Source organism: Ornithorhynchus anatinus, chromosome 3 (assembly GCF_004115215.2).
Source record: "Ornithorhynchus anatinus isolate Pmale09 chromosome 3, mOrnAna1.pri.v4, whole genome shotgun sequence".
NCBI lineage: Eukaryota > Metazoa > Chordata > Mammalia > Monotremata > Ornithorhynchidae > Ornithorhynchus > Ornithorhynchus anatinus.
The window spans coordinates 108,505,955-108,532,986 of record NC_041730.1 but is presented as its reverse complement, the minus strand read 5'-3'; the positions used below and the strand labels follow the sequence as shown (position 1 = coordinate 108,532,986).

At 41.4% G+C, this 27,032-nt stretch overlaps 1 protein-coding gene across 2 annotated transcripts in view; it reads left to right on the top strand.

Annotated features, from left to right (window-relative positions):
• PRKG1 (protein kinase cGMP-dependent 1) overlaps positions 1 to 27,032 on the top strand; it is a 1,170,280-nt gene that overhangs the window by 125,737 nt on the left and 1,017,511 nt on the right. For both annotated transcript variants that reach the window (XM_029061208.2, XM_029061209.1), the window contains one exon: positions 18,136 to 18,302. In XM_029061208.2, the coding sequence (XP_028917041.1) occupies positions 18,136 to 18,302 (167 nt within the window). The remainder of the gene's footprint in view (positions 1 to 18,135; positions 18,303 to 27,032) is intronic.

Below are 27,032 nucleotides of genomic sequence, written 5' to 3'. Positions count from 1 at the left end.
GACATTCCAGTCTAGAGTCAAGATGTGGGTGAGAGGTTGGGGGTGAGATAGAGGACAGTGAGATACGGTGAGTAGGTTGGCATTAGAGGAGCAAAGTACGTGGACTGGGTTGTAGTAGGAGAGCAGCAAAAGAGCTCCAAGTGCCTCCCACTAAAAAGCCTAGAATTAAACTGCTTCATTGAATAACTTTGCCCCTGCTCTGGTCCTCTGGCTGTCTTATGGAAAGTAGACTTTCTTCCCCAGCACTACCCATTATTTAGAAATGCACCCAGAGTCCAGAAAGGAAGGAGGAATTTTGGGAAACCTTATGAAAAGAAGTCAGTGTAGGACTGATTTGAAAGGCATGTGAAAAATTCTAGTTTCCATTCTTGGTCTTCAGTGATATTGAAATGTCCCATAAAAACCAGAAATTAAAAGAGGATTTCAAAGAAAGAAATGCAAATGAATAAAAAATCACCAAGAGCCCAGATAATATTTTCATTTTTTTTTACAATGGCCACTTATATTCCCAAAGGTAAGTGTCTGAGTGACATTTGGGAGGAAGTTGGGAAGAAGGACAGTCTGGAGTCTGAAAATCTCCTGCCACCTTTAGTCCTTGATTCTCTCTAAAGTAGTCCTGAAGTTTGTCAAAGTACGTGTTTTTCAGTCAATCCACTGATCGTATTTATTGAGTGCTTACTTCTGCAGTACATTGTAACTAAGCTTATGGGAGAGTATAATATAACAAAATTGGTAGCCCCACAATGAGCTTACAGTGTAAAGAGCTATACAGACATTAATATAAATAAACAAATTATGTATATGTACATAAAGTGCTGTGGAGCTGAGGGAGTGGTAAATAAAGGATGAAAATCCAACAGCAAGGGTGATGCAGTAACCGGAGCATGATGGTATAAAATATAATTGTGTCTCCCTTATGCAGATATGATAAAGAAATGAAAATTTACTTTTTTTGCACCTATGTTTTTCCTTGGGATTCAATTCTTTCACCAAGTGTAGAGTTACAACTGACACAATTGTACTTGACCAACACTTTTACAGTGATAGAGAGTGATCATTATTCCTGTAATATTTTATTAGGTGACCAATAGAGGGTATGAAGTGTAATCCTGGCAAGGTGCCTTAGGACGGAAACATTGTAACCCAAACAGTAAGGGAGGCTGTGGGGATCTTGGGGACTGAGCATTCTTTTGTGCCCTAAATCTTGGTTTAGTACTGTTTCTCCTTTGGGTAGATCCAGCCGTTAGTGGGTATGTACTTGTGACATGTAGAGAAACAGCCTGGTCTAGTGAAAAGAACAAGGGCCTGAGTGTCAGAGGATCTATCCCAGCTTTGCCACTTTCCTGCTCTATAACCTTGGGAAAATCTTCTCTACTTTGGCTTTCTTATCTTTAAAATGAGGGCTAAATTCCTGTTCTTCCTGCCCCCTAAACTGTGAGATCCATGTGGGCTAGGAGCTGTAATAATAATAATGTTGGTATTTGTTAAGCGCTTACTATGTATGGAGCACTGTTCTAAGTGCTGGGGTAGATACAGGGTAATTAGGTTGTCCCATGTGAGGCTCACAGTTAATCCCCATTTTACAGATGAGGGAACAGAGGCACAGAGAAGTTAAGTGACTTGCCCACAGTCACACAGTTGACAAGTGGCAGAGTTGGGATTCAAACACATGACCTCTGACTCCCAACCCCGGACTCTTTCCAATGAGCCACGCTGCTTCTCTATTACCTAATCACTTCCTATCTACCCCAGCCTTTAGCACAGTGTTTGGAACATAGTAAGTATTTAACAAACACCATAATTATTAATTATTATGTTGCAAATCAAAGTTCAGGCTGAAGCCTTGTGATGTATATAACAATTATGAAAGAATGGCTCTCCATTTGTTCAGTTAAAAAATAGCATGGTTTCTGTGGTGTTTCCTTGAACAATGTCAGAAGGTAGTCCTGGAGTTATGACAAGATAACGAAGTAGGAATTCTTCTGACTCTTGGATATAATATTATTTATTGAGCACTTACTGTGTGCAGAATATCTTGGGGGAGTACAGTAAAACCGAGTTGGCTGACAAGTTCCCTCTCCATCATTTAGATTTTTTGTAATTTTGTGTTCCTCCTGCAACAAAATTTTACCAGAAATCTACATTTTTCCCCCAGAACTGTAGTCATTCACTTGAGGGGAATATTGTCTACAATAAGTTTTTCTTGGAAAAGAATTGAGATCATATCCATCAAAATGGCTGCACTTTTGATGTACAAAAGAAGTCCAGTTGTTTTCTGTAAACCAAGAAGTCAGCATATGTGGTAACCTATTTAGAAATGGTGTTTCACTGACTTTGTCACGGTTCTAAAAATAGGAAAGAAACAATCAGCCTAATCCTGACTTGTCAGTGCTTGCCACCTCAGGCCAGAGAGAAAAACGGTTCCCTCTGCCCCCACTCAATCTTCCCTTCTTCCCTTCCAACCTGGCTTTACTTCTGCCTGGGAGAATTGGAGGCTGAGAGACTCCTATCCTCCCTACCCTAGCTCCTTGGGTTTAGGAATCAAAGAACCTGGGTTCTAATCCTGGCTCTGCCAATTTGTTGCTGTGTGACTTTGGACAAGTCACTTATTTTCTCCGTGCCTCAGTTTCCTCAACTAAAAAATAGGAATTAAATACCTTTGCTCCCTCTTACTTGGATTCTGAGCCCTATGCGGGGCAGAAACTGTGTCCAACCTAATGAACTTGTACCTACCCCAGTGATTTGAACAGTGTTTGACATATAGTGAGTGCTTAACAAATATAATGATAATTATAATAATGACTCACCTCCCTCTTCCCCCATACTGCCTCCTTGTCATTAGACTAGTGATAGTTTAAACCAGTTAGAAAATGGGTGAGGTGGCATGATACTGAGGCAATTTACTTATCTTGGAACATTTTGCCATATAAATGGGTCATAATTCAAAATGATGTTAATCCCTGTGCCTATTTGCCTACTAATTAAAGTAACCCTGCTTCCCTTCCTCCCCTTCCTAAGCTTGAGACCTGAGCATTTTCCTCCACCTCCCTGCCCATAACCACACACTACTCTGATAGCAAACCACCCAAAATAGGTGTGGCTGGATTAAAACCACTTCTTCTGCAGCAATCCTATTTTTTATTCATTCTTCCTTCTGTCAGGTCCACCACAATGATGCTCAGAGCCCACCTCAAATTCCAAAGAGAGTAAGAGGAACGGGATGAACTTTGGTCTGGGGACCCTGGGTTCCACTGTTTCAGGCCCACAAACACTTTAAATTGTCCAGACTTTGGCTAGGTAGGAAATGGTTTGCTTTCATGTCACATAAAATCAATTCATCCATTTGCAGTTTTGTGAGGCATGAACAGGATGTTTCTGACCATTCAACATTATTAACATTTTTGACATGAATGTGCTCTTACCATATACAAAGCTCTCTACTAAATTCTGAGGGAAGGACCTGATAAGATCCCTACCCTACCTTCCAACCTAAAAAATAGCAGGAAAGAAATATCAGAGTAAATTCAGCTAAAAGAACCATTCACTAGCCATCCTACTCCTGTTAGAAAGTAATATTCCTTGGACTCCATACTGCTCCAGGCAGAGCTCTCCTAAATTTCTGGCTACAATTTTCCCAGTCTTCTAAAAGTTGGGACAGGTAGACATCTACCTACACCCTCTCCAGTGAGCTAATTCTTCTTCTTAGTGGGAAGACCAAGTGGGAGGGAGGAGAGACTCTGGTTTTCAGGCTTCCCCTCTGAGAGGCATAAGAGAACAGAAGTTCACATAGAGACTTCATTTTCAAGGTTTCTGATCAAAGCATTAGTGAATTGGTGGGAATAGGGAAAAGACAGTTCGAAACCCAATTCTTTCGAGAAGCAGCGTAGATCATTGTGGAAAGAACATGGGCTTGGGAGTCAGAGGTCATGAGTTCTAATCCCAGCTCTGCCACTTGTCAGCTGTGTGACTTTGGGCAAGTCACTTAACTTCTCTGTGTCTCAGTTACCTCACCTGTAAAATGGAGATTAAGACTGTGAACCCAAGTGGGACAACCTGATTACCTTGTATCTACCCCCGTGCTTAGAACAGTGTTTGGCACATAGTCAGCGCTTAACAAATACCATCATTATTAATTACTGTCAACAGCCCCAAGTACTGCCTCTCCAGGGAAATGGACGAAAGCCAGCACTGCGTTCCAAGGATGCAGGTAGCTCTCTTACTCCTCCCCTTCAAGAACTAAGCAGCAGAGAGGTTGTGAAAAACTGGAGGAAATTCAGCAAATTCTATCTGGCTACCACAGCTGGGTCACTCCATGGTCTGGCAGGGACCTGGGGAGCTAGGAAGACATGAGTTATCCAAGGTCAGTTTTTTACAGGCCCGCCTGCCTTGTCAATGAGCTCCCAGAGATCAACACTCTAGGACAGGTCTCACCCGAGGTCAATCGATCAATCAATGGTATTTATTGAGTGCACTCTACTACATGCTTGGGAGAATACAATAAAGTTGGGAGACACATTCCCTGCCCAAAAAGAGCATCACCCAACTTACCTAACCATCTCTCCATCAAGTTATGCCGTTCTTAGAGTAGTTCAGCAATACTATACCAGATGAAGTTTTTTTTAACCTATATGCTTTAATATTATCAATACTAAATCTTTTTTTCACTCAATTTCAAAAACTCAACTCACCTGGAAATACTGTTCCAATTCTCCTGTCAACTACCTAGTATTCATGTAAACTAATTCTAATTCTAATTCTCAGTCTAGAAAGTTGGTGCATAATTAGGAAGGTAAGTTAGGGGGCTGATTTTCTTTTGATGGAAAATTACCATTACAAAGATAGATGTTACAGGTGTCTGTTAAGAAAACAATACATTTTGTAAGTAGTAACTTGGGACTATTGAATTTTTGACTATCTTTACCTTGTTCTCACTAATTCCTTAATTTTTGGATCAGAATCTTTGGAAATAAAACCTCTGCAAGAATTTTATTCTTTTGGTTCCTTTCATCTATAATATGCTTTGTAGGTCACTACTAAGAAAAGCAAGTTTAAGGTGACTTGGGTTAGTTTAGTGAGGTATGAAATTGCAGGCCACTTCAATTCTGGATTTTAATGGTAACCTAGTTATTGATTCTTGCATTAGAATGTATTGGAAATCAACATCTTTAGGAGGCAATCAATCTACCCCAAATTTCTTAAGGGCTTTGATGAGACCACAGCATAAATTTACCAGTGGGTCAGTTGTCACAAGAATTCAATTTGTGCTCATCTCTTTCACTGATGCAAATCAGTGCTGCACCATTTTAGCACACATTTGCTTCTCTTCCCTAGCCAAGGAATTTCCTCTTCAGATCTTTCCAGCAAACCTTGGGTTGCCAAAGTGGTCGTAATAATAATAATGTTGGTATTTGTTAAGTGCTTACTATGTGCAGAGCACCGTTCTAAGAGCTGGGGTAGATACAGGGGAATCAGGTTGTCCCACGTGAGGCTCACAGTTAATCCTCATTTTACAGATGAGGTAACTGAAGCACAGAGAAGTGAAGTGACTTGCCCACAGTCACACAGCTGACATGTGGCAGAGCTGGGATTCGAACCTATGACCTCTGACTCCCAAGCCCAGGCTCTTTCCACTGAGCCACGCTGATAGTCTCTGGGTGCACAAGCTGTGAAATGTGTGTCCATCTGCTCTCTAGACATTGGGCTGTGTACTTGATTCATCTGCCGTTGGCTTCATAGATGGCTTGCATAGTTTTCCCTTACCATCATGGTTCACGTAGCCTTGGCTTCATGCATCCTTGCTTAGTATTCTCTATGCCCATTGTCTCCCACACTGTACAGTTTTGAGTAACCAATGTTTTCAGCTGAGGACCTTCCATTTTAAATTTCCCATGGTCTCATTTGGTTCTCCTATCGCAAGAATCAGATGGCTATATCCGTTGGCATGCTGCATTCATTTTTGCATTGTGCCTCACACTCTTAAGGTCCAGTTTCAGAGCTCTGCATTGCTTGCCAATTTCACTATACTGTTTATGGTTCTGCTCTTTATCATGAATTCTAGGGAAAAAGCAAGTAATCAATCTGTGAAGAGGACAAGTGAAGTTAATTTATTTTAAAGTGAAATCACAGAAAATTTTTTATGTACTTGTATTATAACAACGTAATAAAATTAAAGTTGTATAGAAACAAATTAAACACACTATATGCTCCTTAATTCTTCCTACTTATGTTTTGGGCAGGCTTAGAACATTCATTTGGTTGTCATAAATGTTTTAAAAGCTTTTTTCTATGCACGAAGCTGCAGAGACCTTAACCACATTTGTCCCATAAACCTTTAGTCTCACTAACTATGGTTTGGTCAACCTGGGGATGATAGAAATATAATGCCAGTGGTTGGGGTGGAAAAAAAAAGCAGTTCTGTGTTTGTTTTCAATCAAACAAATTTATTGAGTGAATATGATGTACAAAGCAATGTAATAATAATAATAATGGTATTTGTTAAGCGCTTACTATGTGCCAAGCACTGTTCTAAGCACTGGGGTAGGTACAAGGTAATCAGGTTGCCCAAATGGGGCTCACAGTCTTCATCCCCATTTTACAGATGAGGGAATTGAGGCCCAGAGAAGTGAAGTAACTTGCCCAAAGTCACACAGCTGACAAGCGGCAGAGCTGGGATTAGAACCCCTGACCTCCGACTCCCAAGCCCGGGCTCTTTCCACTGGGAGAACCTACAGTCTAGAGGGGGAGACAGACATTAAAATATATCACAGATATGTACGTATGTGCTGCGGGGTTGATGATGAGTTGGATAAAGGGTACAAATCCAAGTGCAAGGGTGAGGCAGAAAGGAAAGGGAGTGAGGAAAACGAGGGGTTAGGGAAGACCTTTGGAAGAGATGTGATTTTTAATTAGGCTTTGAAGGTAATGTGATTGGTGATCTACCATATATGAATGAGAAGGGAACTCCAGGCTAGAGGCAGGTAGTGGTGAGGAGTCAGTGGCAAGAGAGATGAAAGTGAGGTACAGTGAGTAGGTTGGCATTAGAGGCGCAGAGTGAGTGCGCTGGGTTGAAATAAGAAATCAGTGAGGTAAGATGGGGGGGAAAGGTGACTGAATGTTTTGAAGCCAATGGTAAGGAGTTTCTGTTTGATGCAGAGGTGGATGGACAACCACTGGAGGTTCTTGAGGAATGGGAAATCATGGAGTGAATTTTTTTTAGAAAAAATGATCTGGGCAGCAGATTGAAATGTAGACTGGAGTTGGGAGAGACAGGAGACAGGGAGGTTGATGGAGGCTGAAGGATTTGTGGAGTAACACTTTGGATGGAGAAGAAAGGGCAGGTTTAGGAATGTTGACGGTAGAACAGAATGATTTGGTGACACTGAATATGTGGATTGAATGAGAAAGATGAGTTGATAACATCAAGTTAATGAACTTGTGAGTCAGGATGGGTGATGGGGCTGTATATAATGATGGGAAAGTCAGGTAGAGAACTGGATTTGGGTGGGAAGATGAGGGGTTCTGTTTCTGTTGTCATCCCAGTCACTACCATAGTTCTTCAGTGGGTGCATTACCTCTGAAAGATACTTTGCATATGACATAGTAAGCGCTTAACAAATTCCACAATTATTATTTATTATGTCACTTTTTCTAGTACAGCTTAATTTCAAAGGAACTGGATTCTAATCCCAACTCTGCCACTTGTCAGCTGTGTGACCTTGGACAAATCACTTCATTCATTCATTCAATCGTATTTATTGAGTGCTTATTGTGCGCAGAGCACTGTACTAAATGCTTAGAAAGTATAATTTGGCAACAGATAGAGACAATCCCTACCCAACAGCGGGCTCACAGTCTAGAAGGGGGAGACAGATAACAAAACAAAACAAGTAGACAGGCATCAGTAGCATCAAAATAGGTAAATGGAATTATATATATATATATATATATAAATCATTAATAAAATAGAATAATAAATATTTACAAATATACACAAGTGTTCTGCCTCAGTCTCCTTATCTGTAAAATGGGCATTCAATATCTGTTCTCCCTCCTACTTAGACTGTGAGTCCCACTGGGGCAGGGACTGTTTCCAATATGATTATCTTGTATCCAGCCCAGTGCTTAGAACAGTGCTTGGCATAGAGTAAGTACTTAACAAATACCACAATTATTATCATTATCATCATTAGTAATGATAAAGCTGAGGTAATAATGAAAATGATTGGTGACATTTTTTCAGTCCTGTCTTCAGTGGCTATTTTAATGAAATAAAAAAATAGACTTCAACTAAACTTCCCAAAGATACTTATTCTTTAAAAACAAATCCATAGTTAGCAAAGTAACAAAAGCTCTGGGTGATATATTTAAATGAACTCTACTAAATGAATGCTAAATAAAAGATCCAATAAGATAGTACTTTTTGATGTCAATACAAATTTTGCATGCGGCAAAACTGATACCTTGATCCACTAATACTTGGGGGAAATTAATTAACACCTTGTTGCTAATTGTAGAAAGTTGGAACTTGGCCAATGCTGTAATGGTTACAGTGGGATTTATTTAGATATGATGAAACAAGTACAGCATGAACTTGGATAATACCAGCTGCTTTTCCATGTATACTAAGAGATTACAGTGAAGGAATAATGAAAACAACAAAAAAAATTTGTTTTCTTTTTCATATCTTCCATTTAGAATTTAGTTGAAAATATCATTTAGATTGACATACGAGCAGTATTATTGGCCATACACAATTGTGCTTGCATGAGAAACTCCTATGATCTAATATGCCTCAGGTTTAATATCCTTATTAGAGTATCTTTTAAATTTGAACCCTTAGGATTTTTTCATCTACTGGAAACTCTTGAATAAGTACCCAGAGTTTTGATTTGAAAATTGACCATTGAAAAATTCAGGTTTCCATTTCAAAGAGAAAAGGTTACAGATGAGCCCAGTAATTATTTCAGAAATCAAATAGCTTAAGTTAATATATAGGAGAATCAGGAGTCATGCAATGTATTTACAGATTTTAAACTTATGGGAGAAGGGAATAGTAAATGAGCTTAAAAATACTTTGTTTTGGCAAATCCCAAAGTGTATTTTGACTTGTTCATTAAGCAAAAACCACAGTGGAGTTCACTACATTACTAAAAATACTAAATATTAAGAATAGACATTCAATATGAAACACAACTGTTGTACAAATCACTATTAGAGTGATATTTTCTCTATTGCCACATATCATTTTTAGGAATTCTGAGTTTAATTTTGATTTAACATTGAATTGGGTGGATGTTCACTCTCTAAGTATACAGCTTGGCATAAGACATCTTAATTGTCTTAAAATTCTTCTTGAAAAAAGATCCTTTACATCAGCCCTATTCAATTAGGCCCCCTGAGGGACCTCATGGTATTTAAGAATACCAGATGTTAGGGCATATCTGGTCACATGCATTATGACCAGCATACAAAATAACCTGATGACAACATGTGTATTTTATGGAAGTAAACCTAATTCATCCACACCAAAACACTTTTTCGATGGGATTCCCGAGATCCCATGCGCTATCTCCAAAACCATTAAATTCCCTTCCCATGTCTCTTTAATAATAACAATAATGTTGGTATTTGCTAAGCACTTACTCTGCGCAAAGCACTGTTCTAAGTGGTGGGGTAGATACAGGGTAATCACAGTGTCCCACGTGAGGCTCACAGTCTTCACCCCCATCTTCACCACAAACTAAGATTTTTCCAGAAAACACCCAGATAGTTCATTACCCCCTACTTCCCTGGCCTACATTTCCCTCATACTACCTAAGGAGTGGATCCAGTTTTGCCAAGTAGATGAAGAATCTCCTCATTTGACCAGAATCAGTAAAGAGGGCCAGAGATTATGGTCAGCACCTACCCAAATTGCTTTGGGGTTTACTTCCACCTCGTACCACCACACTTTACTCAGTTCCAAAAGGAATGGACTCAGTCCCTTTCCTTCCTGGGAAATGTAGCTTCTCCTTTCTTTCCATGCAATACACCTGCCAACATTTAAATGACCTGGGGGATGTTTTGAACACAGACTGCTCTTCCCAGAGATTCAGCGTAATACAGCACAGTGTACAAAAAGCATCTTGTGGCATAACCTTACAGAACTGATTATAGAGAAGAGACCAGCTGTTAACTAGACTGTCCAGTATAAAAACAGACAACTGGCACCCTACCCAGACCACTTGTTGCATGTTGATTTGGGGTGGATTTGCAGTTATAAGCTTTCCAGATTCCCATGATGTGTATCCACCATCCTGGGGCAGGAGAAAGATGCACCTGAAGCAGCAGGTGTGATTGTCACACCATCAACTGAGATCTGGGCAGCTGTGCTGTACACAGTTGATTTTATTGATGTGATTCATGAGGCTAGGGAATCATTAAATGCAAATGAGATCTAACTGCTTCAATAATTAAAAGTGTACTTAAATAACTATATTTTGTAAATCTATTTAAATCAAAGACTGTGCTTTATAGGCCTTTTAAAGTTTAAAACACTATTTTTGGTACAGTAATCATACTGTACCTCATAGAGCCTCATAGACTATGCTATCTGTGAATGGTATAATTTACAATACAAACTAAAACCTAGATAGAAAAAAAAATTGGGCCCTGTAAATGAGTTTTATGTGATGCGGAATGAGTCATTTTATGATTAATACTGAGTCACTTCCGTGTTTTCTAGTGTCTCTCCTTCTACTTAATGTTTTTATCTATAATATCTGGATGAACATGTTAAAATTCTGGGAAAAACAGCTTCTGTGAAACATTCTAAACTGTTAATGGACCATTCTCTAGAACTGAAAGTTGAATGTGTGGCAGGTAATGACAGTCTTTTTCCTAGCACCACAGACTTCATCTTACTACAAAGATGATCGTGAGTCCCGGTAGGGTCTTACTTTGGGCAACTTCATCCTAGGCATCATTTTGCTCAGATGAATGTAAAAAGTAACCAGTGAAAGAAGGAATTCAGGTTAGTTAGATATTTTGTGTTCTTTGAACAAGTGATTTGAGCTGCACTCCACTGCCACCTTACCAAAATTAGCCTGAGACACTTTTGTCTAAATATACTTTTTCATGTGGAGGATGGCAATGGGTCTCTTTTAAGTAACTCTATCCCAGCAGGTCTCAACTTCACAGTAATCCACTGAATAAAGCCATGGTCAGAGTGTATACTATGGAACCATTTTATTTTTTAAGAGGAGTACTGCATAGATCAGCACATTTTCTCCTCCAAATATATAGTATTTGGGCTGTAATAATACTGGCATATCTATGTCATAATTTTGATGACTGTGTTGAGGAAGAGGCAAAAGATGGAGGAAGGACATCAGAGCAGATATGCCACAGGAAACAGCTGAGACTAGGAGAAGGATGTGAGTCCCAGAGTCACTGCCCTCCCCAATATCATGCTCTCCTGACCAGAGTGAATTGGGGATGGGGTTGGAAAAGATGTATTAGAGTTCCAGGTTCTTTGGGATATGTTTTTTCCAAGGTTTGTAGCATAAACTTAGTACAGTGCTCTGCACACAGAAAGAACTCAATAAGGTAACCACATTCCTTAAAGGAATTTCTCTAATCTCAGAATAAGGTACCCAAGAGTACCTTACTTTTGATTCAAGGTACTCAAGGTACCCTTGATTCTATTTGTTGCTATTGTTTTTGTCTGTTTGTCTCCCCCAATTAGACTGTAAGCCCGTCAATGGGCAGGGACTGTCTCTATCTGTTGCCGATTCGTACATTCCAAGCGCTTAGTACAGTGCTCTGCACATAGTAAGCGCTCAATAAATAAATACTATTGAATGAATGAAAGAGTGTTCAGATCAGTTCCAGACATGCCTGGAATTTCAGTGGTGGAATTACTGAGCTAAGAGACAGGGCCATCCCTTCCATAGACCCATTTTGGGTAGTTTCCTGGGGTCCCTAAAGCCTCACACACTTGGCAAGGGAACTTTGGATGGCAGCCACTATATGAGGAAGGCTGAAGTGTTTGCCAGTGCAACCTGGTAAGTCACTACCCCTTTACACTTGGCAGATGGCTACAGTCCAGTTTTCTGGGAGGACGTGGGGCATCTTTCATGCAGGTAGATGGTGAAGCGACTTTAATATTCACGCTGACCCTTTAGTGGTGGAAGATGAGGTGCAGCGGGAGATTTAGGGACTGTCATCAGTTTTCTCAAAGCTTGTGATAGAGGGAGGGTGGTGATGTGATCTTCAGTAGTGACAAAGTCACGGGGAGGACAGGGTTTGGGTGGGATGGTGAAGAGTTCTGCTTTGGACCTGTTAAATTTGAAGTATCAGTGGGACATCCAAGTAGAGATGTCCTGAAGGCAGAAGGAGATGTGAGACTACAGAATAAGAGAGAAATCAGGGCTGGAGAGGCAGATTTCATTATTTGAACATATCCAAATTTTTTCAAGTAAAGGCCAAGTGAAAAGTGAAAGTAGTACTCTTGGTGGCTAGTTCCCCCTCCACCTGTGCTTCGGATCCCATTCCCGCTCACCTTATAAAAACCATCGCCCCTTCTCTCCTCCCTGCCTTAACTCTATCTTTAACCATACACTCTCCAATGGCTTCTTCCCCTCTGCCGTCAAACATGCCCATGTCTCCCCATCCTAAAAAAACCCTCTCTCGATCCCACTTCCCCTTCCAGTTATCGCCCTATCTCCCTCCTACCGTTCCTTTCCAAACTCCTAGAAAGAGTCGTCTACCCTCGCTGCCTAGAATTCCTTAACTCCAATTCTCTCCTGGACCCCCTCCGATCTGGCTTCCGTCCCCTCCACTCTACCGAGACTGCTCTCTCTAAGGTTACCCATGACATCCTTCTTGCCAAATCCAATGACACTTACTCTATCCTAATCCTCCTTGACCTCTCAGTTGCCTTTGACACTGTAGACCATCCCCTTCCCCTTTTCTCTCTGCTCCCTCTGCTGCCTCTCTACCCTCCCCTTCACCTCCCCTCAGCTAAGCCCCCTTTCCCCCCCCTTCCCTCTGCTCCTCCCCCCTTCCCCTCCCCTCAGCACTGTGCTCGTCTGCTCATTTGTATATATTTTTATTACCCTACTTATTTTGTTAATGAGATGTATATCCCTTGATTCTATTTATTGCTATTGTTTTTGTCTGTCTTTCTCCCCCGATTAGACTGTAAGAATGGGCAGGGATTGTCTCTATCTGTTGCCGAATTGTACATTCCAAGCACTTAGTACAGTGCTCTGCACATAGTAAGTGCTCAATAAATACTATTGAATGAATGAATGAGCACCTTATCTCACCTTGGCTTCACAGACTTAGTCCTCTCCTGGTTCTTCTCTTATCTTTCTGGACGTTCATTCTCGGTCTCCTTTGCAGGCTCCTCCTCCCCCTCCCATCCTCTAGCTGTAGGAGTTCCTCAAGGGTCAGTTCTTGGCCCTCCTCTGTTCTCCATCAACACTCACTCCCTTGGTGAACTCATTTGCTCGCACGGCTTCAACTATAATCTCTATGCAGATGACACACAAATCTACATCTCTGCCCCTGTCCTCTCCCCCTCCCTTCAGTCTTGTATCTCCTCCTGCCTCCAGGACATCTCTACCTGGGTGTCTGCCCGCCAACAACTCAACATGTCCAAAACTGAGCTCCTTATCTTCCCTCTCAAGCTCTGCCCTCTCCCTGACTTCCCTATCACTGTGGATGGTTTGCCCATCCTTCCTGTCTCTCAAGCCCACAGCCTTGGTATCATCTTTGACTCGGCTCTCTCATTCACCCCCCACATCCAATCCATCACCAAGGCCTGCCGGCCTCACATTTGTAATATCGCCAAGATCCGCCCTTTCCTCTCCATCCAAATGGCTATCTTACTGCTACAGGCTCTCATAATATCCCGGCTGGATTATTGTGTCAGCCTTCTCTCTGATCTCCCTTCCTCTTGTCTCTCCCTGCTCCAGTCTCTTCTTCATTCTGCTGCCCAGCTCATCTTCCTGCAGAAACGCTCTGGGCATGTCACTCCCCTTCTTAAAAACCTCCAGTGGTTGCCTATCAACCTCCACATGAAACAATAACTTCTCACTCTAGGCTTCAAGGTTCTCCATCACCTTGCCCCCTCCTAACTCTCCTCCCTTCTCTCTTTCTACTGCCCACCCCGCACCCTCCGCTCCTCTGCTGCCCACCTCCTCACCGTCCCCCACCGTCGACCTTGGGCCACGTCCTCCCTCAGCTAAGCCCCCTTTTTCCCCCCTTTCCCTCTGCTCCTTCCCCTTTCCCTTTCCCTCCCCTCAGCACTGTGCTCATTTGTATATATTTTTATTACCCTATTTATTTTGTTAATGGGATGTACATCCCCTTGATTCTATTTATTGCTATTGTTTTAATGAGATGTACATCCCCTTGATTCTATTTATTGCTATTGTTTTTGTCTGTCTGTCTCCCCCGATTAGACTGTAAGCCCGTCAATGGGCAGGGATTGTCTCTATCTGTTGCCGAATTGTACATTCCAAGCGCTTAGTACAGTGCTCTGCACATAGTAAGCACTCAATAAATACTATTGAATGAATGAATGAATAGTTCAAAACATATCAAGGAGAGATGGTTGCTTAACTTCCCTCTTACTGTTCTTTTCTCTATTACTTAATATAAATAATAGAACTCTCCCTTGACCTCACAACTCTCTCTAGTTATTGCCTCATTTCCCTCCCAGTCATCCTCTCCAAACTCTGTGAAAGAGTTTTCTACACCCTCTGCCTCCAATTCCTCTCCCCCATTAACTCCTTGACCCCCTCAAATCTGGCCTCTATAATCTTCACTCTATAGAAACTACCCCGTCATTGGTCACCAGTGACCTCCTTCTTGCCAAATCAAGTGGCCTCTACTCTATCCTAATCTTCCTCCACCTTTCAGCTGCCTTTGATACTATGAACCACCCCTTCTCCTGAAAACATTAAACCTTGGCATAATAATAATACTGATAATAATATAATAATAATAATAACCTTGGCTTCACTGACAGTATCCTCTCTTGGTTCTCTCATCTCTCTGGTTGCTCAATCTCATTCTCTTCCACAGACTCCTCTTCACCCCCTCAGGCTAGGTTTTGGGTCCCCTTCTAATCTCCATCTGCACCCACTCCCTTGGAGAACTCATTCATTCCTTTGGCTTCAACTATCATCTCTATGCAGATGATTTCCAAATCTACATCTCCAGCCCTGATGTCTCTCCATCTTTGTAGTTTTGCATTTCCTCCTGTCTTCAGGAAATCTCTCCTTGAATATCCCACTTAACATGTCACAAAAAGAACTTCTTATATTCCCACATAAAGTCTGTCTTCCCCCTGATTTTCTCATCACTGTAGACAGCACCACCATTCGCGATTCATCTCCGCCATTCAACCCACATATTTAATCTGTCACCAAATCCTGTCAGTTCTATCTTCACAACACTGCTAAAATTCACACCCTCTTCTCCATCTACACTGCTATCACAATGATACGAATATTTATCCTATCCCACCTTGACTACAGCATGAGCCTCCTTGCTGACCTCCCTGCCTCCTCTCTTTCTCTACTCCAATTCATACTTCAGACTGTTGCCTGGATCGTTTTTCTAAAAAAGTATTCACTCCACAATTCCCCACTCCTCAAGAACCTCCAGTGGTTGCCCTTCTACCTCTGCATCCAACAGAAACTCCTTACCATTGTCGTTAAAGTGTTCACTACAGTGCTCTGCCCATAGAAGAAGAGAAGGGGTGTAGCTTAGTGGAAAGAGCAATTGGGAGTCAGCTTGGGAATCAGAGGTCGTGGGTTCTAATCCCAGCTCTGCTACTTGTCAGTTGTTTGTCTTTGGGCAAGTCACTTAACTTCTCTGTGCCTCAGTTACCTCATCTGTAAAATGGGGATTGAGATTCTGAGCCCCACATGGGGCAACTGATTACCTTGTATCTACCCCAGGCCTTAGAACACTGCTTGGCATATAGTAAGCACTTAACAGATATCATCATTATGCCTGTGTACTTGTTTTGCTGTCTGTCTCCCTCCTTCTAGACTGTGATGCCACTGTGCAGGGATTGTCTCTAAATGTTGCTGAATTGTACTTTCCAAACACTTAGTACAATGCTCTGCACACAGTGAGCCCTCAATGAATACAACTGAATGAATAGTAAGAGCTTAATAAATATCAGTGTTATTTAGATGCTTGGTTAGCACTAAAGTCGCAAATAAGTGTATATAAACTGGAGAGTTTAGAAATTAATTGGCAAAGGCATTCCAGAGGAGATGTGATTTCAAAAAGACTTTGAAGATGGGAAGAGCAGTGGACTTTGGATATGAAGTGGAAGGCAATTCCAGGCAGAGGGAGGACACAATCAAGAGACTTGGGTTCTTGTCCCAGCTCCACTATTTACTGCTATGTGACTTTAGGCAAGTCACAACTTCTCTGTACCTCAGTTTCCCTTATCTGTAAAATTAGATTAAACACTGTTCTCCCTTCCTTTTAGACTGTGAGCCCCATGTGAGGCAGGGACTGTTTCTGATTTATTTTTGCCATTCAGCAAAATTATTGCCTAGGTCATTAAAGGTGAGGTAGGGAGAGGACTGGGAGTTTCAGGAAGAATTTTAAAGTTACGGAACAATTGGTTTGGGCAGTGAACACGGGAGTCTTGCCTTTGGTGTCTTTACTAAATGACTCTAATTCCTTCATCTTTTCCTTAAAGCACCTATCTTCCACTCCTTTAATAATTTCTGTTGCTCTTTGGGCTTTCTTTGGTTTCACTTTTAAAGTGACAAATAAAAGCGGGACATAGTACTTGGCTCTAGTTAGTACAGGGAATGACATATAGGTTAATGATAAACTGCCGTATGTTCTACTCCTGTTGATTCATCCCAGTACCATGCTAGTCTTTTAAATAGCAGTCCTTGATCGCTGGCTCGTCGTTTTTGATTGGACCTGTGTTTCCCCAGTCTTTTCTCTGCCTCCTTTATGGTGTTCATATTTTGCCCATGAACTGAGCTACCTTCCACTTGTCCCTATTGCATTTTCTCTGGTTTTGGGACCTTCCCACTGCCAGAACCTAATTAGGACAATGATTTAATTCCATTTTTGGTAGCAGGTTTGTGTTTCTATGCCTCAATTCTAGCTAGGTTTTGCATCCAATTCTTTCCCCTTTGAGGTCAGAGCTTTTATCTCATTCCTGCTCTGGCTGCTTCTGCTCTGTTTCTTCTCCTCTTCTGGATTTGTATCCCCTGGAAATGTCTCTCACAGTCATAATAATGATGGTCTTTATAATGAGTTTAGAGGTGAACCATCACATTCAATCCATACCTCTTTCGAGCACCACCTTCTGCAAAACTTATTGTTTCTGATTCTCATTGTCTAGCTTCTGTTCAAACCAGTTTCCTGCACCTTCTTCAATTATCTAGAGGGTATTCTGTGTGTCTGCCTTACATTGTAGGCTGTGAAGGGCAGGAAATATCCTACTTGGATGGTGTACGTTATTCAACAACCACCATGGATGACATATGAACAAAAATAAGTATTTTTCTGGTGCAAAAGCAAAGTGTTCCAAGCAACTAATCAACAAACAAAAGTGATATTACTGAACTCTTTTTTTTAATGTTTTCATACTGCATTATGATTGATCAGATCATGGTGAATTCTAAAAATATACTGTATTTTCATGGTAACACTAAAAAGCAACCTCCTACTTGGAGACATCCTTGACCAATCCCCTGCTAGGCCCATCATACCAGCATTGTATTTCCTTAACATCTGTGGAACATTTTGTTGTATTATTGCTGTTTCCTCCCTATCATCAATTTACCTTACCAATAAAGAACAGAAAGCACCACAAAATAGACACCAACTGCTGTTGATGATAATGAGGAGGAGGACATGATGAAGAACTGATTTGGAAGCCTTCATTTTTAGGGTAAATGATCTCCAATTAGGAAGCAAATATTTCAATTTACTTGTCCTGATATCACAAGATATCTTTGTTTCCAGGTTTTAAGGAAAGATATTGGGCACCTTCCAAGAAAATGTATCCTCTCATGCACCAAGATCTTAAGAAATCAATGAACTCTTTGTAGTTCATGTTCTGACACCTGATAAATCTTCATTTCCTTGCCTTAGGTCCAAGGATCTAATAAAGGAAGCTATCCTGGACAATGACTTCATGAAGAATCTGGAACTGTCTCAGATTCAGGAGATTGTGGATTGTATGTATCCAGTGGAATATGGCAAAGACAGTTGTATCATCCAAGAAGGAGATGTTGGGTCACTGGTGTACGTCATGGAAGGTATGGTTTGTTATCCTAACATTCTGACATTCAAATATTTTCTTCCCATCTCATCAGTCTGCATAAAGACTGAAGTGTTTGGCATGAAGTGGATCAATTTTTATCTTTGTCAGGGAGCAGTTTAAAAAGAGGTGAAATGTTCCTTAGGTATGGTTGATAACTGATTGCACAAAGTGTTCCTGAGTAGAATATTAATTCAAGAATTGAATATTCCCTCTCAGAGAAAGTAAATACATTTATTAGAAAGATGGTTAAAGATTGAGCAGGGTAAATTAGACAGTCCACTATCAGATAATAGAGTATCCTTGATAGTATCCCATGGCCTCAGGGAGGATTAGTTCAGAGGTTTCATATGTTCCTATTACTGGGGAGAGCTTTTGGTCAAATTCTGAAATAGGCATCAACTGATGCTCCCTTTCTGATTTTATTTGGCAGCCAAGATTCTGCACTGAGAAAACCTTTTACATTTTAGAGTTCTGTGATGGGTATAAATGGTTCTGTTGGATGCTTAGCCAACCAGTTTATGTGAGCAATAGGCCTTGCATGGGTTTATGGGATGCCCTCAAAAGGGAGCAAATCAAACTAGAAGCGGGTTTGAAAAATCAAGATGTGGACTTTTCAGAAATACTTCGATCTCTACTTTGATTGAATTTTTCTCCATAGATAGGTGGGCTCCTTTCAAATTTGTTACAGAATGTTTGGTAATGATTTGGAATGATATTATCCACCTTTCGTCCAAGGAATACAGGAAGATCTTTTAAGTTTGTTGGATGCAGTGAGAACTGTATTTTTTCAGGTAGAAGGCTGAGACAGTTGCGTTCTGTGAGTCAATGCTTGTTTCATGAAAGAAATAACAGTTCAGGAAAAGCTCTCCTCATTTCCTGGTTCTAGCCAATTTCTTCAGAAAGATGTTTCTTCTTAACAGATTGAATAGTAGATTTGAGCCACCAAACAAATGTTTCAAATTGTTTATCCATCTCTTAATACTTTTCTCCAGCTTTAAATGAACATGTTTGCCAAAGGTGTTTTCCTTGTATTGTTGTGCCAAGACATGTTGGCCCATTTCACATTACTGGTGTGAGTAGATTTCCTGTGGCTCAGTGGAAAGAGCCCAGCTTGGGAGTCAGAGGTCATGTGTTCTAATCCCGGCTCTGCCACCTATCAGCTGTGTGACTTTGGGCAAGTCACTTAATTTCTCTGTGCCTCAGTTCCCTCATCTATAAAATGCATATTAAGACTGTGAGTCCCATGTGGCACAACCTGATTGCCTTGTATCTACCCAGTACTTAGAACAGTGCTTGGCACATAGTCAGCGCTTAACAAATATCAAAATTACTATTATTATTCTATCAGTCCATTCTCTGGAGAGATGTGGGTGAGTATGGATGTGGTCAAAAGGAAAACAAGTGGAGGGATGAGGATGGATGGAAATAGAGAAATTCTATTGATGCCTGTTTATTTTGATGTCTTCTCCCCTCTTCTAGGCTGTGAGTCTGTTGTTGGGCAATGATTGTCTCTATTGCTGAATTGTACCTTCCAAGCACTTAGTACTGTGCTCTGCACCCAGTAAGCGCTCAGTAAATACGATTGAATGATTGAATGAGTGAGAAAGAATAGTAGAGCGAGAGTGTGCAGAGATCAAGGAAGGAGAAAGGAAGCGGGGAAGAAAGTGAACCACAAAATGGATAGTCGAGTTAATGGTAAAAGAAAAATAAAATATGCAGGGGTCCCTGTCAAGGGCACAATTTGTATATGAGACATTTCGTAGGCTTACAAATTTGTCCAAGTGTCCTGTCATTTCTGCCAATCCTAAGGAGCAGCGTGGCTCAGTGGAAACAGCACGGGCTTTGGAGTCAGGGCTCATGAGTTCAAATCCCAGCTCTGCCACTTGTCGGCTGTGTGACTGTGGGCGAGTCACTTAACTTCTCTGTGCCTCAGTTCCCTCATCTGTAAAATGGGGATTAAGCTGTGAGCCCCACGTGGGACAACCTGATTCCCCTATGTCTACCCCAGCGCTTAGAACAGTGCTCGGCACATAGTAAGCGTTTAACAAATACCAACATTATTATTATTAAGGAGAATGGTGTTAAACTATGACCAAACACATCGCCATCTCCTAAGGCTAGTCATGTGATGCAATCTGATGCCATACAGCAATGATGGATGCATAGTTTCCCACATTTCTCAGGGACTGGCAAGGAGCTGCAGGCTTTCCTGTTTTCCCTTCTCCAATTGCCAATCCGAAGCCCTCAGGATTTTTTTATTTTATTTTATTTTATTTATTTTTTTAAATAGAGAAAACAAACATGAGGCTTTTTGGACTAGCAGGTGCTTTTCTGCTTTCTCCGCTCCAGCTACCACAGAGGTGGAATCTATGCACACACTTGTCCCTCTTCACCTTCCCAGCCCTCTGCCTTCTCTCTGTCCCCTGGTCCAATAGTGGAAACAATAAGCACACATGTCCCACTTCATCCACAGTAGTCAGTTTTGGAGGAAAACCCTCATTCATGCATTTCCCCGGTGGACATTCTGCTTCTTTCATGAGTTCCTTTCTCCTATGGAGGTTTGTGGAAAGGCCTGCATCCGTCTTCCCAGGCCTTATCCTTGCTTGGGAGATCAGGAGAACCACTTATGGGAAGTAACATGGCCTAGTGGCAAGAGCTTCGGCTTGGGAGTCAAAGGTGGTGGGTTCTAATCTCACCTCCACCACTTGTCTGCTGTGTGACCTTGGGCAAGTCACTTCACTTCTCTGCACCTCAGTTACCTCATCTGTAAAATGGCATTTGAGACTGTGAGTCCCCTTTGGGGCAGGGACTAGGTCCAGCCCAATTGGCTTGTATTCACCCAGCTCTTAGTACAGTGTCTGGCACATAGCACTTAATGAATACCATAATTATAATTGTTATTACTGGTAATTTAAATTATGAGATGATTGATCAATAGCCATTGAAAACCACTCGTTAATCATATCATTTTGAAGAATTATACCTGATTACTATGAAACTCATGTAGAAAAGGGACTCTGTCCAACCTGATTAACTTGTAACTATCCCGGAGTAAAGAACAGTGCTTGACACATAGTAAGCACTTAACAAATACCATAATTTTTATTTATTATTATTAATATTATACTTTTGCAATGTGACACATACCAACCCTCACCCCCAACGATCTGGCCACCTACTTCATCACAAAAATTAACACAATCAGGTCCGAGCTCCCCAAAGTCATCTCTCCCCCTTCTGCCTCCCCCACAGCCCTACTTTCCCATCCTTTCCTGCAGTATCCTCAGAGGAGATCTCCTCCCTCCTCACAAGTGCCACCCCCTCCACCTGTGCTTCGGACCCCATTCCCGATCACCTTATAAAAACCATCGCCCTTTCCCTCTTCCCCTCCTTAACTTCTATCTTTAACCGCTCACTCTCCAATGGCTTCTTCCCCTCTGCCTTCAAACATGCCCATGTCTCCCCCATCCTAAAAAACCCCTCTCTAGACCCCACTTCCCTTTCCAGTTTTCACCCTATTTCCCTCCTACCATTCCTTTCCAAGCTCCTAGAACTAGTCATCTATACTTTCTGCTAGAATTCCTTAACTCCCATTCTCTCCTGGACCCCCTCCAATCTGGCTTCTGTGCCCTCCTCTCTACCGAGACTGCTCGCTCAAAGGTTACCCACGACCTCCTTCTTGCCAAATCCAATGGCTCCTACTCTATCCTAATCCTCCTCGACCTCTCAGCTGCCTTTGATACTATAGACCATCCCCTTCTCCTCCACACCGTATCTCACCTTGGCTTCACGGACTCTGTCCTCTTCTGGTTCTGCCCTTATCTTTCTGGCCTTTCATTCTCGGTCTCCTTTGCTGGCTCCTCCTCTTCCTCCCATCCTCTAACTGTTGGGATTCCTCAAGGGTCAGTTCTTGGCCCTCCTCTGTTCTCCATCTACATTCAGTCCCTTGGTGAACTCATTCACTCCCATGGCTTCAACTATCATCTCTATGCAGGTGACACACAAATCTACACTTCGGCCCCTGTTCTCTCCCCCTCCCTTCAGGCTCGTATCTCCTCCTGCCTCCAGGACGTCTCCACCTGGATGTCTGCCCGCCACCTAAAACTCAACAGGTCCAAAACTGAGCTCTTTATCTTTCCTCCCAATCCCTGTCCTCTTCCTGACTTCCCTATCACTGTGGTTGGTACGACCATCCTTCCCATCTCTCAAGCCCGTAACCTTGGTGTCATCCTTGACTCAGCTCTCTCATTCACCCCCCACATCCAATCCGTCACCAAGGCCTGCCGATCTCACATTTGTAATATCGCCAAGATCCGCCCTTTCCTCTCCATCCAAACGGCTATCTTACTGCTACAGGCTCTCATAATATCCCGGCTGGATTATTGTGTCAGCTTTCTCTCTGATCTCCCTTCCTCCTGTCTCTCCCCACTCCAGTCTCTTCTTCATTCTGCTTCCTGGATGATCTTCCTGCAGAAATGGTCTGGGCATGTCACTCCCCTTCTTAAAAACCTCCACTGGTTGCCTATCAACCTCCGCACAAAACAAAAACTTTTCACTCTAGGCTTCAAGGCTCTCCATCACCTTGCCCCCTCCTTCTTCTCCTCCCTTCTCTCTTTCTACTGCCCACCCCACACGCTCCATTCCTCTGCCACTCACCTCCTCATCGTCCCCTTTTCTTGCCTATCCCGCCATCGACCCCTGGCCCACATCCTCCCGCTGTCCTGGAATGCCCTCCCTCTCACCTCTGCCAAACTAATTCTCTTCCCCTCTTCAAAGCCGTACTGAGAGCTCACCTCCTCCAAGATGCCTTCCCAGACTGAGCTTCACCTTTCCCTCTGCTCCTTCTGCTTCCTCTCTGCCCCCCCTTCACTTCCCCTCAGCTAAGCCGCCTTTCCTCTCTTTCCCTCTGCTCCTTCCCCTCTCCCTTCCCCCTCTCCCTTCCCCTCCCCTCAGCACTGTGCTCATTTGCTCATTTGTATATATTTTTACTACCCTATTTATTTTGTTAATGAGGTGTACATCCCCTTGATTTTATTTATTGCTATTGCTTTTGCCTGTCTCTCTCCCCCAATTAGACTGTAAGCCCGTCAATGGGCAGGGATTGTCTCTATCTGTTGCAGAATTGTACATTCCAAGTGCTTAGTACAGTGCTCTGCACATAGTAAGCACTCACTAAATACTATTGAATGAATGAATGAATTCCCTTCCCCTTCAAATACGACAGATTACCATTCTCCCCATTTTGTTCAAAGCCTTATTGAAATCACATCTCCTCCAAGACACCTTCCCCATTAAGACTTCTGTTTCCCCTACTCCTTCTCCCTTCTGTGTTGCCTACACATCTAACTACGAACCCCTTAAGCACATGATATTCACTCTGCCCTCTACCCTGCAGCATTTATGAACATATCTATAATTTATTAATTCAATTTAATGTCTGTTCCCCCTCTAGATCGTAAACACCTTGTGGGCAGAGGAGGAAGGTGTCTTCCAAATTTTTGTACTGTACTTTTCCAAGTGCTTGGGACAGTGCTCTGTACACAGTAAGCACTCAAAAATGTCACTAATTGATTGATTATAGATTATCTACATATTTTATTTGCCCATGCTCTTCTTATCCTGCATCAGTGCAATTTATTGGAGTTAGCTTTATGTGAAAATTAATGTTGTTTTATGGTTGAGTATCAGTTGGGTACTTGACCCCCATCATGTACCATTTAGAAGCCTTCCCTTGGGAGAGTAGCTGATTGAATCAGAATGGAAAACTAAAACAGTACTCATTGTGTCCCAAACAACCCTTTACACTTAGAGATACAGCAATTTACCAAAGCAAACAGGAAGGAGATTATCTCATTTTGTCTTTGCAAAGTAAACACTATAGTATATTTCCCAAGGGTGTGAGTTGAGTACCAACTAATGTTCTGGGAGGTACCACAAGTGTTATTGCTATTATTAATTAAAAGGTGTTGTTCAATGCCATTTAAGTAGAATTTTGATATTTTTAATTGAAGAGAAGAAAGCAGAAAAGAAAAAAATTCAAACACTCTTCAGAAACAAGTCAATATTCAGAACCAGGGGTAGAAAGCCAGTGCTGGCAGGCAAAATTACAGGAATAACGTCATTTGAATTTGATGTTGATACACACCAAGTTTTACCTAACCTGGCTTGACATGTTCTTATGTCAAATTCATTTTTTAAGAAACCCTACATTATAAATATAATTTAACTGAGTTGATTTAAAAATAGTTTGGAATTAGCATTTTCAATTTGGTTGGAAGATGTTCTTTATATGGGGCTTACTCTGATTCATGTGTGGATTTGTTGGCATTAATAAGTAACACAAGGTCAATGATCCTGAAGTATCTTCCCCATACTTGTCAATTCCTTTTACACTTCCACCCAAATAACCATATGTGTCCAGGTAGGTGACACAGTCTGATTAACTACAATCTGGTTCAAACTTGATTAAATGACTGTGCTTCCTATCCTGGGCCCACACAATGGATCAAATTGACTAACATTTTGGAGAGATAATGTTCCTTTTTCTACTCAGTTATGTTCAGAAAGCAGAAAGGTCAGTCCATGTGTCATTCCAAGTAATGTCAATGTGTGAGTCTCCACAGTATTGCTCATGGATTTTCTGCAAGGTTTTCTTCACTGGGGACAATTTTTGCTTACAAAAACTGTCTGAGGTAAAAACTTTTCCATTTGGGATCCAAGTAAGACATACTGGTCCAAATTCATGGGATGATAAATCAGCTGACCTAGTTGAAGCCACAAAATGTTTACGAGCAGTCTGCTGCAAGTGTGAAAAATAGAATCTCTAGTTATAAGTAATCTATTCTTCCAAAATCTTTCCCATACAAGCCCTGTTTGCCAACCCTGGTCTAGTTTATTTAGTTTGGGTTGAGTTTGTAATTGTATCATTACCTACTCAATTTTTCTTTTTCAGATCAAAGCATGGCTTTTGCTCGTTTTAATCCTCAGTCTCTATCTCAACTCCTCTCATGGAGATTCTTCACAGACACTCACTTTAAGTCCCTGTTTCTCATACAAAATCAATATTCTTGATTTATTTTTCTCATATTTTTTTTTCCTTAAAGAGAGGCCATCCTCTTGACTTCTTGAACAAATGGAAATATTTTATTGAGGCTTTTACCTGTTAAATTGATCTACAGATTCATTTTCAGTAGTAAATCACTGATAATTCTCCTTAGGTTTCAGTTGTGTGTTCTCTTGAGATTTCAGTCTTGTGTCATGAATAGGCAACAGCCGCTTGCTTTTCCGTTAATCTTGATAGAAGTAATACCTTGTTAAGCAGTAAGTGAAGTTTGTTGATGCCAGTTCTGTCTACTACCATACTGATCTGTTACATTATTCATTTACACCAACTGAATGTGAACTTATAATGCTGTCCACCATTGAAAAGAACTGCATATAACTTAATATTGCAGTTAGAGCAGTTTTTTTTTCATTTAAGCATATTTTTCCAATACCATTATATAATTAAGTACAAATGTGATTCACTGAAAGCTGGCATTCAGTAGAGATTTCATATCAAATTGTACGTTAGCAATGCTCTTGTCCATGTCAGTTAGCATTCACAACACTACCTAACAACGTAAGGGAATTGAATACATTTTCATGTGAATTAAGTCTCTGAGTAAATTTAACATGAGAACACAATCTTCTCATTCTCCAAAAGCAAGTGCTGACTTCTGGCCTCATACTTTTTCCAGATTAATCTAAATGTCCCTAAATTGTAAAAATCCAAATCCATTTGGAGGTTTCTTTTTTAATCATCTTGGCAGAGCTGACATTTTAGTGATAAGGTTAGAAAGTCATCCTTAACATGGTTTTGGACCAGCTGATTCCCCCAGGAAATGGCTGTATGTTTAAAGTGGGATGGAAAATGGGAGGCAGTTTTGCCATCTCTTTCAGAGGGCATTTTAGGATGGGAAAGAAACTTCTCTGCACTGTTCATGGATTGAATGACAGAGATTAAAGACTCTAGTGTGTAATCCTGACTTTGGTGTACATTGGCTACACATTCTCGTAAACCCTATTGACCTACTCATCACAGACCGCACCTTCCCCACCCACAGGGGTGGGAGTGTTCAGAGGATACATATCTCTAGAAATACTTTTGGTTATGCTGTAGCCATTGCTTCACTCAGAGTTCTGCTATGTTGGGAGGCTCTTCTCTGCTGCCCTGTGAATGGCAGCTGTAGCTTACATTTTTCTGTGCTGGTTCCTGGTGCATGCAAACATCTCTTATCATTCCTCTGCCTGATGTAATTATAAGAGATGTAATTATAAGAGATTATAAGAGATGTTTTCAGGCACCAGAACTGAAGAACTGCTAGAATGAACATTTAAGATTAGTGTTTTAGCATTACTAATTTTTTTCTTGGGGAGGCAAATATGACATGCATTTCTTGCCTCAATTCGCTGAAAAATCCTTGGAGAACTTTCTAGAGTTTCCAATTTAGCTAAATTTTAAAAAATGCTTTCTGAATGAAAATTACCCATGAAGCACTTTTGCTCAAGTCCATTTGTGGCCCAAGTAGCCAATTAATTTTTCAGGATTCCTGCTGGGTCTATTCAACATGTAGAACCCTGTGGGATTCTTAAGTCAGAAAACACTTCTGTTGGCATAGCTCCAACAGGTACAACTGGGGATAGATCCTGGATCTCTGGATTCTACAGAGCAGAGCTTTTACCA